Here is a 16,357-nt window from a genome sequence, read left to right on the forward strand (position 1 = left end):
ACCTGCCCATTGATGAAATATGACTACAGCCTGAGTTGCATCTACTGTGATGGAATAATATTTTTTGATCGGAAATTCAAAAACAGAAAAATATGTGTAAACATTATGGTTGCCATGCCACTTTGTGGCCTTCACATGACAGACCTTCAGCTTATATATGTTCGTTGAAGATGATCATTGAAGATGATCATTGTTTTAACATTTTAGGAATTCAAAAATGAAGAAACAGGATGTCAAAAATACTTAGGCTAAAGCACTTACCAATATGTATTTTTCTAAAATGATTCTTCAGGCAATGTCTCTTGTGAAATTCTCAGATCCTATACACATTATCTCAAGCCAGAACATTGTAATTCACAATAAATTCTCATTCCATCTCGATATTATCCAGTGATTTCGCTTCAGCTTTTGGTTTCTCAATCTTCATTTCCCTGTTTTTGGGGAAAGGATTTTCCAGGAATAATACATGTTCTGCCCAATCAGCTCATCAATTTAATATGATTTAGTTCAGTGCATTTCTGACCATCAACTGTGCTGCATCATTTCAGAGCTTTAGCCGGATTTTTTTTCCCGGGCAAATCATAAACGTACGCTTTCAATAGTTAAACCTACTTGGGTGATTTGAGGCATGAAATGTGGCCTCTGTATATTCCATCAGTTGCTAATGTATTCTGCTTTTCAGCCTTCTGGCAGGATCACACTGAATATGAAAATAACAAATCTATACCGGAGAATGTTAGCGGAAAACTGGAAATGAGGAAAATTAACAATACTGCAATTAGAAAGGATTATGAAGAAATTATAATCAAATTATTTGGCAGTTATTTTTATCACACATAGCGTTAATTGGTGTGTTTAGACAACACATTTACCAAAGTATCAATTTTTCTGATTTTAACTGCCATCTGTCCAACCTATGTTAATATTTCATGGGGCAGATTTGATGTGCTGCGGATGTTTGGTACTGCACCATTCTGACTGAGTAAATTCAAGCCTTTGTCAAGTCGTTGGAAAGCAATTTACTCATTTTCACACTTCATGTGCAGTGAATGAAAAATGGAAGCGTGCTAACAACACTGAAATGTGCACACAGTTATTTTTGTCATGTGCAGCTTTCTCTCGATGCCAATTTGTGTGTGCAGGGAGAGCAAGGACTCCGGGCGGCACTGCCTTTGATGTCATTGTTCTGATCTAGCTGGGACATAAATTATAGAGTTTCAGACTGAGAGACAGTTTGCGACACAATGGAAGGAGGGTGAAAGCCAAGCATGTTAGCCCCAAGTCAGTGTGTCACATTCAAGTATTTGAATTAGGAAGGTAACTCGAAGTGACCATGGTCATCGGCAGGCCTTACTTCTATTTTAGTTTAATTTTTATTCAGCATAATCTGATGAATCAACCTTACCTTAGACAACCCATTGTATTCAGCAGTGTGTATCAATTAGGTGGTAAGGCTTCCAGTCAAGGCTTTTTGTCCCCATTGTAATCGAAATGGACAGTTTCATGCCACATGTGATCCACATATTCAGATATGAAATGTGAAAAATTGATTATGAATAATTCACTGTCATTTAGCGAAAGTGGATGTACCTCTACATTTCAAATGAAATGAAATGGAAGGACTTGTTCTACACTGAAAAACTGTCTTTTGAGCTAGCATACTTTTTTTACCAAATTTGGCTAAGTCCATCAATTCGCTAATTTTAATAACACTCCGCCAATTTCAACTTTTCCTGTATTTACTACAGTTACAATGTCTTTATGGCTAAATCATAAATCCACTTATTGCAATGAAAATCTGAAAAACGCAGAAAGCATGCACCTTATTTAAAGTCTTTTACAGTTGTTTGATACCTTCAAGATTTGCACTCTCTGTGTTTTTCCCCTTCTCTATTCAGGCAAGCCTAGCGCCTACATGTATTCTGGTAGCAGCATATATTCTATATTAATAGGAGTGTTACTTAAAGATTCATATACCTATACATGGTTTCAGTTTCAGGCTTGTCAAGGTTGAATAAAATATATTTGTGACTCCAAGAAACATCATTTTCGTATGCCCATTACAGAATGTCAGATAGAAAGTTTAAATGGACTTTGTAAACAGTTCAAATAAATTTTAGACTATTGCTTTAAAATGAACTTTGTAAATCGTTTTAACAAGAATCCAGACTAAAGTGTTTCTTTATCATTAGTTGTCATTGTCCTCTGTGTATCAGATAGTATTAAATTCACATCCCCAAATTCATAATTTGCAATTTGTAAACAGCCAATAACTTGCGATATGAAGGGCCCCACTGATCCATTGTCACATCATTTCTGGTAAGTTTGAATGGAAGTAATAACAGTAAGCAGTGTGAATTTGGTCTTGCTTTATTATGAATTTGTTTTTTCTCATGTTTTCAATGTACATGTGACAACATGTGATGTGACCTCACTCCACCAAATTATGCTGCAAGCCACTTTTTTCCGACTGTTAAGTTTGATATGAAAAGGGAAATAACACTGAGGGTTGAAATACTTCTAAGCAAGGTAAAATAATATTTGTTTTGTAGTTTGTGGCTGACATATGATTGAAAAACAGGAATAAAAATGCTATTTGCATTGGTAATGACCAATGACAAAACATACACCTATACTATAAACTTTGTAGTTCTGCGTTTCATGACTATTTAACGTGGCATAACTTGTGTTGCCTTTAAGTCCGTCATCAGTTTCCATGGTGATGAATTATCTGCTTGGAAAAAAATCAGTGTTATCTGTTGGAGACAGCCAGCCCAGCGACAGACTTCATTTGAAGTGTACAGTTGATAGGATTCCTGTCTGCCGAAACAAATCTGTAGACAATGCCTCAATGAGGATCTATTCATACAGCTCAGTCCCTTGTTTGTGTGGACAGTTTGAAGCCAGCAAATGCTTTTGTTTCAGTGGATCTGTACTTACAATCACAACGAGAGGTCTCCCACAAACCCCTTTTGATGTACTCAGTTGGCGTGACACTGAAAAGCCATTCCATGTTAGCGTCTCAACACCTGAGTAAACCAGTTGGGATTTCTTAATGTGTGCATTGATCATGATAAATTACGTGCTAAGGTGACTTCTCCATGCGGACTCTAAAAAGTCGATTTACAACCCCTCTCCACCTCTCCTACATCCATTAATTCTCACTCTATCCCTATCCCAGAAGTCAATATTATGTCAGCAGACCCCATTACATAATGAGCTTTCTTCTCTCTGACATTGCTGGCATTCACATTAGTGCATTTGCATCCGGTATATAGAGTCACCTTGCTCTCTCACTGGAAAAGCAATTCAATCACCACAAATGTTCCATCAGTGGAAGTCCTCCCAATTACCCAGATATTGCCAACGAGGAAATTGAAAAAATATCAAAATTGGAGGTGGTGGATGACACATCCCTTTCGGTTCTCTTTTCGAACAGTATTGAATTACTGAAGTGAGAATGAATGGTTAGTCTGGCTTTGTACCCTTGCAGGGACGGCACCGAATAGCTGCTTCTTGAAGTGCATCAATAAAGAATCTGCTCCATGATGTGAAATGCCCGGCAATTTTTTAAATTCGTCATTCCATGTGAATCTTTCATGAATTTGGAAATTCTTTTCGATTTGGTCTACTGAATAAAAAATAAGCCAGAAATGAAAATTATGCGAAATGTGTTCAGTTTCTGTGATGTATTCTCGTCATAGAATTAGTTGACATACTCCATATTTTGCACGTTGTTTAATAGATATGCAAGGCTGCAATTCAATTTTTTTCTTTGAAGGCGACAAATAAATATTTCATATGAGTCATTTTTTGGATAGTAATATCATGTTAACTGCTTCAGGGGGCTCACAAATTATTTCTATGGTTTTCTGGTGTGTTTTTCCTTTTATGGTACCTCAAAGTTTGGCAGTTTGAATAGAGTAGGAGGGGCCATACACAGTGGCTACATTGTAATAGTACAGGAGACAAATATGCTGTAATTGGTGCTTCTCCTCACTCCCGCCATTGCCGACATCCAAGCTGAACTTTGACCCAGCAAAGTGGAGCGCAAATTTACCGTGTAAATGTGTTCAATCGAATGTTGTCCACAATTTACATGTCAAAGGAGAAAAAAACACCACAAGATCTTGCATATTTTGGCTGCTTGTATGTCACAAAACCATTTCAGACTGTGTTTCTGTTTTCAAAATAGAGCAATACGGTTTCGGGAGAGCTCCGTTTGTTTTACAAAACTAACATAGGCAATTTTCCATAATTCGTCTGCAAGATCCATCAACAGTATCATTTTTTCCCTCCAGAGACTTAAAAAACATCATCAGAATTTGACATATGAGATGCCTGAAAATTCAAAATCATGCAGAAGGCGGTACAACAATAAAAATGTTGCAATTGATAGTGTGGAACGATATTGAAAATCAATACTGCCGAGAAGAAAATAACAGGCCGCCATGTATGACTCACTTCGCCAGCACAGATGGCTACAGCCAATTTCAACCTACAGGATTTCCTATAATTACATTTAACTGAATCCTACGCACTGAGATTGATATGTTCCCTGTATTAATTACCAACAGCTTCTTCAAGAATAATGTTGCCCTGTTTTTTTATTGATTTCTTTTGCAACTTGGTTTGCCGTATTTTTAAATCCTTCTTTTGAAAATAGAATTTAATGATGGCCTTCCTGGGCTCTATGTTTGTGGTGTCTGTGTCTCCTGACCCAAAGGTCATTGCACAGTAGGCAAGGAGATTAGATTACCCAAGTAAATAACTTGATAATCCTGTGAATAATACCTGGAACAAAAACAAAAAAATCAGCTTCTTTGGAAGTGTGATGTTTAGAAAAATGAACGTGTGGTGGATACATGTCTTGGTGCTCCAGCAAGGTTTTGCATGGCGTCAGATCACAAAAAAGATTTCTGTACTGTCAATTGCTGTCAGTCTCCATCGTTCTTTCAACGTGACCTGTCTTGATGTAAATGTGTTTCCATGACAACGGTCCATGTATCATGCCGGCAAGCCCTAGTATGCCTTGATATGCCTGTAAGAGATCTTGCTTTGACTCACTGTGACTGTACTGTAGGGATGTTGCATATTTGTCTTTCAGCATGATCAGTGATCCTAAAAGGAAGTGCCCACCTTCAGCAATGCGTGTGAGGCCAGCGTCAGTGCAACCTGGCAACACAAGAGAATATTTTATTGTGGAGCTCAGATTTCAGCCTTTAGTTTCTGAATAGGTAATACATCTCCCATAGTTGTTAGAGGTCATTTCTTTATCTGATTATTGCTTTCAACTAGACATTTTAACTGTAATGAGCCATGTTTTTTTGACCGGCTGAGCACCCCTATTGAGTTTACATCTTACCAATACTGTTACTGTTGTACTATAGAGGGCGCTATATACATCATGACCTTCCTGCAAAGAATGTGCAGATTTTAAGTTGTTCCTATTACACTTTTTCCTCCAAGGGATAAGTGACAGTGGAAGAGTTCAGCTAAAAGAACCAGCGACAGAAAATGAAATTATAGAAGGAACAGATGTCATGCTAAGGTGTAGAGTTGAAGGAAATCCACCGCCGGTGGTCATGTGGTACAAGGACTCCACACAACTCCAAGCGTCGGAACGCTATGATATTAGATCAAATAAATTGACAATAGCCGGCATAACTGCTTCAGACAGTGGTGTGTATGCCTGTAAAGGTGAAAACCGGGCTGCCACAGATGGAGTGTGGAGCTCAGCTGGCAATTTTACATTGAACGTTGTCAGTAAGTATTTCAAGTGTGTCAAATATACCGTAAAAATCCCTTCATGCTGTGTTTGTTCATGTGTCCGTTTGATACAGTGTTTTTCACACATGCAAGTTGATGTTCAGATAGGCAAGTTAGGAAGAAAAGATTGTATGTGGGCAATGGTGAAAATTTTACAGCTCTGCTGACTTGAAAAAGTATCAGCAACAACATTCAAAACCAAAAATTTCTGCCATTTCCAAAACAGTAGCCTTCAATGATGAATACTTATGGCATTAGTATTCTCAATCAACTGAAGTTAACTCAAAACCTCATTCAGTCTTCCCATTATCCATGCATTACTTGCCCTCATGCATGAATATGCGTTCATGCAGACAAGGTTCACTGTTGACTATCATGGCTGTATTGTAATATCAAAACCTTGCATTTTTTTTAATAACCAGATCCCAATGCGCCAGTGTTTGTTGTTAAACCAGAGAATTTGATTGTCAATAGAAATGAAGAAGCGTCATTACATTGCATAGCAAATGGAGATCCCACGCCAGAAATCAACTGGTATTTTGATAACGATGGACCTCTCATTAACAAAACAAAGTGAGTACATGTGTAATTGATTCAAGATTTTTCTGTGTCATTGTAATGTTCATTTTACCTGTGTTAGTTTTGTTCCTGTTCATGGTCTGTGGCAACACTTCATCATTTTAAGTTGGTGTCTGGCTTAGGTCCAACACAATTCCACATCAATAGTGCATGTGACCTCTGACTGCCATGATTTTGATAGCATCATGACAGTTTAGGCCTTGGCTCAACTGGGACCACAGTCACATTAGGGGCCTTCGATAATTAAAGCTGACACACAGTTGCAATTTCTCTCCTTCCCCCTCAAAACGAGAGTGTTCATGCAAAATTGACCCATCGATGACATTAGCATAATGCTTCTACTTACATGCACACATCTACAGATCCATAATACTATATAAGTCCACACGAGAAAAAACAGAAATTACATGTTAATCAAACTCAACTCATGATGAATTCCATTGAAAGGTGATAGAACATTTTAATGTGTGTCTTGCAAAGAAAAATACTTGACACCACATTTCAAGTTTTAATGGCAAAAAGCATCATCTTGTGAGAGCTCCCTTTCCCTTTTCAGGAGCTCTTTGTCTCTTTTGTATCTGTTATTTTGTGATATTTCTGTTCTTAATGAACACTAAAGTAGTATTGTGTTCTTGCTGCAAAAAGTTGCACTTCTTACCATCAGATAGCTGAAAACCACTTACAAATACTTGCATGGCATCTAAGTCAGTAGTCTTTCGTCTCTTTCTTGATTTTCTCTTTCATTCTGCTTTCCTTTCCATTTGATGTACTAGTAGGTTGTGCCTCTTCTAAGCAGACTTTGAATTGAATACGAAGATACATCCACAGCTGCATATGGTTTCCTCTCCACAAATTCTTCGTTGTTCATTCAAATTTACAATTTTCATACATGGCAAAGGACTTTCCCTCCGTATTTTACTGGTAGTGTGACGGTCTATATCAATGATGAATAGTGTCCACTGTGAAAGTGGCTCCACCTCGTGGTGTTTGGTAGCCATGTTTTTCACATTCTGATGGTGTTCCTAGAAATGCCGATTGATTCCACATGTCACTGTACTGATTAGCTATTAAAGATTTAGATTGTGTCAGTTTTAATCCAAGGATGAAATCATGACACTGGTTCATTTATGTCACAACTCAGATTTTAGTCATTCACTAACTAGTCCTTCAGTTCTGTGTTTCTCCCAAAACACTCATACCATTTTTATACACAAAATGAAATTAGCTCTTACCCCACATCCTATCCCACCCATGTAAAAGAAGGAATTACACTGGTCATGCTTAAGTTTTAATAAGCAATGGCTCCTTAGTCTAATACTGCCACACAAATTCTTTTATGCTGGCTAAAGTCAAATGTTTGACCCTAACCAAACTCTTTTGCTGAAGCTAGACCAAACTAGTGGACACTGGTACCGTAGTAGGATGTCCACACTAATTATTTTGAGTAGACTATAAACCAGCACCCACTCTGATTCTTGACATATTGTTCAGTTTGATCAACATTTAAATGTTGGTTTGCTTGGTGTTTGTTTGAATGATTCTCAAAATGAAGCGATGGAAAAGTGTAACAGTGTGTGTTTCTTCCAGGTTATTCATATATCCCAATGGGACGTTATCTATCACGCAAATCAAACCCAAACATGAAGGAAACTACTATTGTGTGGCTATCAATTCTGTGGGACAGGAGGCTGCTGAAGCTAGTATCTATATTTCAGGTAAGTCTCTTTTTCTGCTATGTCTTGACTACCCATGAAGGACGATGGCAGTGCAAGTGCCTATCAGTTCAGAGGTATGCATTTATTTGTATTTCTGACATGCATCTCCATTCTTTATTGAAAATTGCCAATTTCCAACAGTATACTGGTACCTAGCATAGGTTGTTATCACAACTTGTATCAAGTGCATGTGTCAACTGTGTATCAAAAGTAATTTTCTGTGTCTTCATTCCAGGGATAAATGACCTTCCTTTCCTGGGTAGGCATATTTTATTGGGAAATGAAAGTAAAACTGTAGTATGTGCGTATCCGGGTGAGAATCCAGGAGGGCGTCCAGTCCCTACTCTTCAGTGGTTAGATCCATCAATGCAACCTGTACCAGCGTCTGGTAATGTTCACAGCGTGGACAATATCCTCTACCTGTCCAATGTCAGGCTTGCTCAAGCTGGCAATTACACATGCAAAGCGTCCAACATAGGCGGGGAAGCTACAACATTGGCTGAAATCATCGTTGCTAGTAAGTCTTTGCATATGTGAATTATGTTGGTTCCTGTATGAAATGGATTATCATACTCTCAAGAGGTGTACCTGAGTCATTGAGTTTGAAAGGCAGTATTTTGGATGACAAGATTCTAGTTTGAACCTCCGACGAAGTGTAGCAACTAATTATCAGAGTTTCCTGCAGACTTCAGAAGTTGCCGTGTTTCAGAGGAAAAAATTGAGATTATGCAAAGATTTGTCGACGACTAAGTACTTTTCTCTGTGGTATCGTGTGTATCTTGGAAATGTGCTGTCTCCAACTTTGCTTTAGGTCATATTGTGTTTGTTGTCCTTCTCATGACTGAGGGCTACGTCAGAGCAAAACGATCTCTAAAATTTGACCCTTAGAAAGAGCAGGAATTAGGCATGTGATTAAGTATCTGATTAAGTATCCTATTACAATTTCTACTCACCTCTAGCCAAGCCACGGATTACACGGCCGCCAGAAGACACTGTTGCAACAGAAGATCAAGCAGTGCATCTCCATTGCCAGGCTGAGAGCAGCCCATCACCAACCTATAAATGGATGCTACTTGATGAGGAGGAAAGCTATGTAAGAATAACATTTGTTTTTCCTTCCTATGTTCATCATTCAGAAAACACAGTAAATGTTGGCAACCAGTCACAATGTGCTTTATTCATAGACAAACTCACGTGGTCTTAAATGTTTCTTATACAGAAATTATCATAGAATTATTATGAAATTCTCAACTTTCAATTATTTTTGCCACTGTGAAGCGGGCAGAATTTCAAATACTCGTCTTGATCTGCATATCAATAGTAACATAAAACAAAACTATACACATAAGAGATAATGAACATACATTAATCTATATCTTGTACATTTGCTGTATCAACATGTTGGTATTTGCGTCATTGGCGTATGATCAATATTTTGAAGGTTTTCTTTTACGTCTTAACTTTTGACCGTTAACAGATGAAAAATGGCAGGTTCCAGACTTTACCAAATGGTACACTGCAAATCAGACCAGTCGCTGCTGCTGATAGTGGTCAGTTCCAGTGTACAGCATCAACAATAGCGGGATCAGTATCAGCGTCAGCTGCCCTGTCAGTAGATGGTAAGCATGCAAATAAACCACAGAAATATTTTTTATAATCCTTGATGGCTGTTGGAAAATATTTTAGTGTCTGCACATACAACCAGCAGGAAAAGTGAAAGAATGAATGAACAAAGAACATGGTAAAATTTGTCCCGTATTTCCTGACATATATTGTACACCCCTTCAGTATGTGTAACCATGAAGAAATCAAGCTTTTCAAAAGAAAAGGCTTAGATGATGCCAAACATGTAAACCTGTTCACCCAAATTTCCTTTAAACAGGTCTACATATACCAATGAAATCAATAGCTTTGGACCAAACCATGGTGGCAAAAGGGTTCATTAAATAGCCAAATATTGTTCTGAGAAATTTTGATACTACATTTATCGTCTTTGTGTGGTCTGCTAAGATGCATAGTTTATTGACAGTTCTTGTTCTCTCCCCGACACGATATTTGTCTTTCCATTGTGTTACAGTGAGGTTACAGTTCCGCTCCAGGGATAGATCACAGACTCTGAATTTGGGACAGAAGGATGAGATGGTGTGTGCTGCACGGGGAAAAACTGCTCCTGAAGTATGGTGGGTCAAAGAAGGTTTTCCCAAGGATGTTTGGCCAACTCATGTCAATCATACCAGAGGTGTTCTTACCTTTCTCAATGTGACCCAGACTGATGCCGGCAATTACACCTGTTACGCCAAAAATGAGCAGGGAACAATCAGCATTGCTGTTTCAGTTTCTGTTGCTGGTGAGACCATAGTTTATCTTCTTTTACAACCCATGTCAGACAATGCACAACAAGGAGAGTAAAAAGTTTGTAAGCAAAGCATCAAAAGAGGCAGTGTGCAATTCTGCCTGTCGGCAATTATGAATATTGTAAATGGTGTTTAATAAATTATCTTTGTTCCTATAAATCCTATAACATTGAGGGTAAGTCACTCCTTCAATAGATATAGAATGGACAGATGTCTGCCAGCTGCACTACGATTCACAACTACAAGGGTATTTTCTTTCATTTATGTACTCATTCCACTGGATTTTTGGGACATGTTAGCATGTATATATATGAGCAGGGTTGAGAATGGCTCAGAGACCACTACACTTTGATGCGCAATTTTACACAATTGTTAGAAATTTTAGATCTTTTGCTTCGAACTATGTACAGTGGTCTATCAATGACTTATTGTAACAACACATCTCTGTGTTTTTCTCAGAGCTTCCACATTTCATCATGGAACCCAAGGACACAGAAGCCTATGAGGGCTACTCCACCATGATACACTGTCAAGCTAGCGGTGTTCCAGAGCCATTCATCACATGGAAGCACTCGGACAAGAAGAAATCCTCTAACTTTGAAGTCATGAAAAACGGATCATTGTACTTCAAGGAAATCAGTGTGGAAGATGAAGGGAAATATATTTGCATGGCAGGGAACTTGGGTGGCTTCATCAGTAAAGATATCACTCTTGACGTCATCAGTGAGTAAAATCTTCCAGTTACAGAGTGAATGATCAATCTTGTGTCTGACCTCAATCAGTAGTTTATGTTGTAACTCATCAAGTCCTATGGACTATACAGGTAGAAAGTGTACCAAGTCCTGTGGACTATACTAGAAGAAAGTGTACCAAGTCCTATGGACTATACTAGAAGAAAGTGTAACAAGTCCTATGGACTATACTAGAAGAAAGTGTAACAAGTCCTATGGACTATACTAGAAGAAAGTGTAACAAGTCCTATGGACTATACCAGAAGAAAGTGTACCATGATTGCTGGGAGTAACAGCAAGAATCCTAGGCTACATATAGAAGCAGTGAATTGTGGACTTCAGGCAAAAGTTTGTTGTGCAGTTTTTTCAAAAGACTTGGTGTACATTGAATTTGTCCTTTTCAGTGAGTCCTTATCCTGCCAGGCTGGTCACTAACCATCCATCTGCCAAGTCGGTAAAATCTTGTTTAATATTCAACCAAAGCCTACATTTCACTTACTTGGTATGCATGTCATAGCAGATTAAGTCAGCAAATTTACAGGTATCTATGTTTTCAGGGTGCTTCAAATGTTTAAGTCCTTGTTGAAACGGAAAGTATAGGACATGGTATGCCTCACTGGTTTTAGCCAACTTTGCTAGACAGTGTGGGATCAGTTTTCCAGGGAAGGGTTTAGCAAAAGTTTGTAATGCACGGTTTCTGAGTTGTTAAACACTTGAGGAGAATAGTTCATTATGAGTTCAGATCAATATTAGAGTATGAGCATTTGCAACATCTGTTAACTCAAATGTTGTTTTTGTTTTGATTGCAGGAGGACTGCCACCACAGGTGATCGGTGGCAACGCTGAAAACAGCCCATTGATGATGAAAACCATAGGTATCGCTGTGGGTTGTGCGGCAGCTTACATTATACTTGTCGTTGGACTGATGCTGTACTGCAAGAACAGACGTAGAAAACAGCTGCGAGCAAATGCTCTGAGGGAGAGAAAGGAGAATGGAGAGGCTCCCAAGGAACCTTACAAGGATTTTAATGATATCAAGGATGGAGGGGGTCACAAAGTAGAAAATGAGATGGCCATGAATCCTATGTATAGCAACAAAAGACGAGGTAGCTATGATAAGTTGCAGTTCCCAAGACATGATCTGCAGACTATCACTATGTTAGGTAAGTTTTCAGACATTGTTCTGTCTTTGTGTGGGTCATTGAAAAATACAAAGCAATGGGGAAACTGTGTTTTATGAGAGATTTTCCATAGTTCTGCCGAATGTGGAGCCAAGTGTATGTAAATGGATTTGTGTGGTCTTATTCAGTTAATATGATGTTATGGTTGATTCCAAAATAAGTTGGGTTTTCTTGGTTTTAGTATTGGAAAATTTGTTGTTTCAATTGGATCAAGCATATGCAAATAGTGTTATACAATTCATGGAATAGTTTGAAGTTTTAATAGTACTCCACAGTAGTTTCACAAAATACATGTCTTTCTGAAGTGAAAAATTGCCCTTGTGCGTCTTTCAGGTCGGGGTGAATTTGGTGAAGTGTTCCTGGCCAAGGCAATAGGAATCCGTGATGGAGAGCAAGAGACTGTAGTTGTGGTCAAGTCACTGATGACAAAGGATGAGGATTTACAGGTGGAATTCAAGAGGGAGATTGACATGTTGAGTAAACTGCAAAATGATCATGTTGTCAGGTTGCTGGGTATCTGCAAGGAAGCTGATCCTCAGTACATGATAACAGAGTATTTGGAGTGGGTAAGTATCTCTCCCCATGCTAACATGTGTCTCCACATGTTTTTAGCATTCGTCTTTTTTGCAGTGTTTTAGATTATGTATAGGTGCATGTGCTGTGTGTGTGCAATTTTCTTTATGAATGTATAATGAACAGAAAAGGACCATGTGTAGTTTATAATTTACGCAGTACAATGCACATCATACTCAAGTTTCTATGTGCCCGTTTTATATATTTTAAGTTACACAGATAAGGACCATGCATAGTTTAGAGTTTTTCTGCTGCAGTTCTTATTATAGTGCAGCACTCAGTAATCAAGTTACTCTCTTCACAATCTCCATGCAGATTTTTGAAAAAAAAGGTTGGGAAAATTGTGTAGGAATAGTTGAGATGAGAAGTTGAGATGATTCAGTATTTGTTGTATTCCATCATAGTTTTTGGTTGAGATCTACATTTGTGGCAATCGTTATTTTCACTTCAGGGTGACTTGAAGCAGTTTTTGAAGGCAACCCGTGGTGAGAATGGTAAGAATTCACCACCACCATTGCATCTCAACCACAAGATCAGCATCATTAACCAAGTGGCGCTGGGAATGGAGCACCTGTCCAACCACCGCTTCATTCACAAAGATTTGGCCACCAGGAATTGTCTGGTGAGCCCCAACCTGGAGATTAAGATCAGCAACCTGGGCCTGACCAAAGACGTCTACAATTCGGAATACTATGAGTACCACCAGAGTTTGATCCCAATCCGATGGCTGCCGCCAGAAGCCATCTTTGAGAATGAGTACAGCACCAAGAGTGATGTCTGGGCGTTTGGTGTGTTCATGTGGGAGGTGTTCGCCCTCGGTGAGATGCCGTTCAGCGAGTTGGCTGATGAGGAAGTGTTGAAAGGTTTAGTGTCGGGAGAGATCAGCCTATCTAGGCCGTCTGGCTGTCCTGAAGAGCTAGCAGTGCTCATGCATAGGTGTTGGGAAGACAGCCCCAAGGATAGGCCATCATTCAGCGACATTGCCATAACAATAGGTGAACTTCAGATAGATAGTGACATGTAAAAGTAAAAAAAGAGGGTCACACTTGTAAGTTTTTAGTGCCACATTTTAGGAATGACAGACTTGCTATCACTCTCAATCATGAACATGTTCTAAAAGAAGAATAAAGCTGTCTATAACAGAATATTTTCACAAATTGAAACTTCAATGTGCAGCCACAGTACATGGAAAGTTTGGAAGAAAGATAAAAAGGGTGATTTCAATGTCCAAAAAATATATATATATATTTTGTGGCACTTTTTAAATTGCTATTCTATTTAGTGAGCACACATGGTCTGTACAGTATGACAATATGTGTCTTAGTTAATTTAAATGTTCAACCTTTGACATGAAAAGACTTTATATGTTAAGTTTAAAAGATATCGCAGGCAGTATCCTTCACACAGTGAGGGAAGTCCTGCCTGTCTCTTTTTATCTAAAGATGAAAAAGCGGTAGAATTTATACAAGTCTTGTGTATGGACAGTAATAACTTTCATGTAAGCTGGTTGTGTTTATAACGTACTTCTGTTGCTTTGCCTGTGAAACGGTTCTGTCCATTCTTTATTATATGCAAGTTAATAAACTAACTAGCTACATGTATTTCCAGAATGCTGCGGGACTAGAGTTTTATCATCGATTTGCTTTCCACTTCAGTTTCTTTTTTTTTTTTTTTTTTTTTTCCAATTTTAAAGTTAGGTTGCCAGCAGAGTTGGAGAGCGCTCCTAAATTTCCTTAGTCCGCAGTTTTCCCAGGAAGTATGTTTAAATTAGTTTGAGCTTCTTGCCAGAGTATGAGATAAAATTTGGCAGTGAACTTACATGGGTCAAATCAGCATGTGCTGTATGCCTATCTGTCCCTCCACAATGCAAGTCTTTTCTTCCATCAGTTTTATGCAGAAAATAAAGGTTTTTTGACCATTTATTCAAGTTTGCACTGTGGGTAGATCTGTGCAAACTAACTAGACAAAAAAAAGTTAGGTAATACAACTAATCTCAACTACTCCTATGCTTTAGATTTTAAAATTCTAATGCAAAAATTTTATAAAAAGAAAACAGTATTCATTAAAGAAGCCACAATTTGTTACTAGCCATTTACGATTTTATATGCATTTCTGAGGTTTTTTATAGTAACGATGGCAATGTTTTCAAGAAACTTGAAGAAAGAGTAACTCTTTCTTGAGGTTTTAATGTTTTTGTAATTCTTTAAAAATTGGTTAATTTGACTAAGATAGAAGCTCTCTCTTTTTCTCAATTCAAGTATTTTCTTCTCTGCTGTCCCATAACCCCTTTGTCTCAGGTCCAAGTATCTGCTGTAGAAACTAATTTTCAGTGAGTTTTATCAAGCTCCATTTTAGTTGCAAGTCAGGCCAGTTGTCATAAAATTATTCTTCAGTGTGATGTCCCAATAAAACTATCAATTTCTTGTGTAAATCCATATCTGCTCTGTAAAGGATCAGTGTACAGATAGAGACAATGAATTAGTATTTTTAAATGAGAGAGGGATACAACCATGGCTACAAGATGACAACATGGCTCGATTTCAGTGTCACACTATTTTAGTTTTACATGATTCTGAAATAAAATTTGGCCATTTGGAACAAATATCTCAACAGTTAGTTGTCCTCAAGTATTTGACTTACAAAAACAGTGCCAACTTGATTTATTAGTGTCAATCGGGTGCAACTTTTCTGGTTGTGTCTTTACAAAAAGAGCCTTTTTGTTCGGAGTAATCTGTTCTGTAAATAAGACAATAAGTGCACATTAGACGTATCTCTTGACCTGGGGTCAATGTAGGGCTGACTTTTCAGTGTGTGTTGTTCATTTCTAATACTGTTCTCTTACTACCTGAACCACCTTTACTGACTTCTTTGGTTGGTGTGTCGATGTGTAAAAAAAAACAAATGTAGATCTTTGTGTCTTTGTAAAACAGTTACCGTCAAGTTGTACCATCATCAGAAGTAGCTGCCTTCAACATGTCGTTTCTTTTCTTCATTTCTTTCATTGTTCCTAAACATCAAGGCATTAACATTAACTACTCAAACACAAAAATATTGATGTCATTCAGTTTTGTTTTATTAAAGTGTACACATATTAAACCAAACACGGTGTTATCTTGTTGGTTTCTTTGGGCCCCATTTTCCACCACAACGTGGTTGGTTTGGGTGGACATATTGGAGTCTGTTTTTAGCTCATATTTGGTTTTGTATATATATATATATATATATATATATATATATATATATATATATATATATATATATATATATATATATATATATATATATATATACACCAAAAAGAGCTTATATGATGAGTTGGTGGCGTCTGTATGTCTGTATGATGGTATGTATGTGCGGATGTATGTCAGTCACACACAAAGGCTCCCATACCGCCAAAGCTTACCATCTCATTATTTGGTGTACAAGTAAATACAGGGGTTGAGATGTGAATTTGT

General features: G+C 37.9%; 1 protein-coding gene across 1 annotated transcript in view; it reads left to right on the forward strand.

Moving 5' to 3' along the window:
* The window catches only part of LOC139150220 (inactive tyrosine-protein kinase 7-like), a 36,091-nt gene extending 20,088 nt beyond the window's left edge, over window positions 1-16,003 (forward strand). Inside the window, exons 3-13 of the mRNA XM_070722450.1 lie at window positions 5,470-5,766; window positions 6,192-6,342; window positions 7,936-8,063; window positions 8,299-8,580; window positions 9,023-9,156; window positions 9,541-9,682; window positions 10,141-10,410; window positions 10,877-11,140; window positions 11,958-12,311; window positions 12,663-12,895; window positions 13,354-16,003. Coding sequence (XP_070578551.1) covers window positions 5,470-5,766; window positions 6,192-6,342; window positions 7,936-8,063; window positions 8,299-8,580; window positions 9,023-9,156; window positions 9,541-9,682; window positions 10,141-10,410; window positions 10,877-11,140; window positions 11,958-12,311; window positions 12,663-12,895; window positions 13,354-13,926 — 2,828 coding nt within the window. The 3' untranslated portion in view covers window positions 13,927-16,003. The remainder of the gene's footprint in view (window positions 1-5,469; window positions 5,767-6,191; window positions 6,343-7,935; window positions 8,064-8,298; window positions 8,581-9,022; window positions 9,157-9,540; window positions 9,683-10,140; window positions 10,411-10,876; window positions 11,141-11,957; window positions 12,312-12,662; window positions 12,896-13,353) is intronic.
* The last annotated feature ends 354 nt before the right edge of the window (window positions 16,004-16,357 follow it).

Source organism: Ptychodera flava, chromosome 14 (assembly GCF_041260155.1).
Source record: "Ptychodera flava strain L36383 chromosome 14, AS_Pfla_20210202, whole genome shotgun sequence".
NCBI classification, from domain to species: Eukaryota; Metazoa; Hemichordata; class Enteropneusta; family Ptychoderidae; genus Ptychodera; species Ptychodera flava.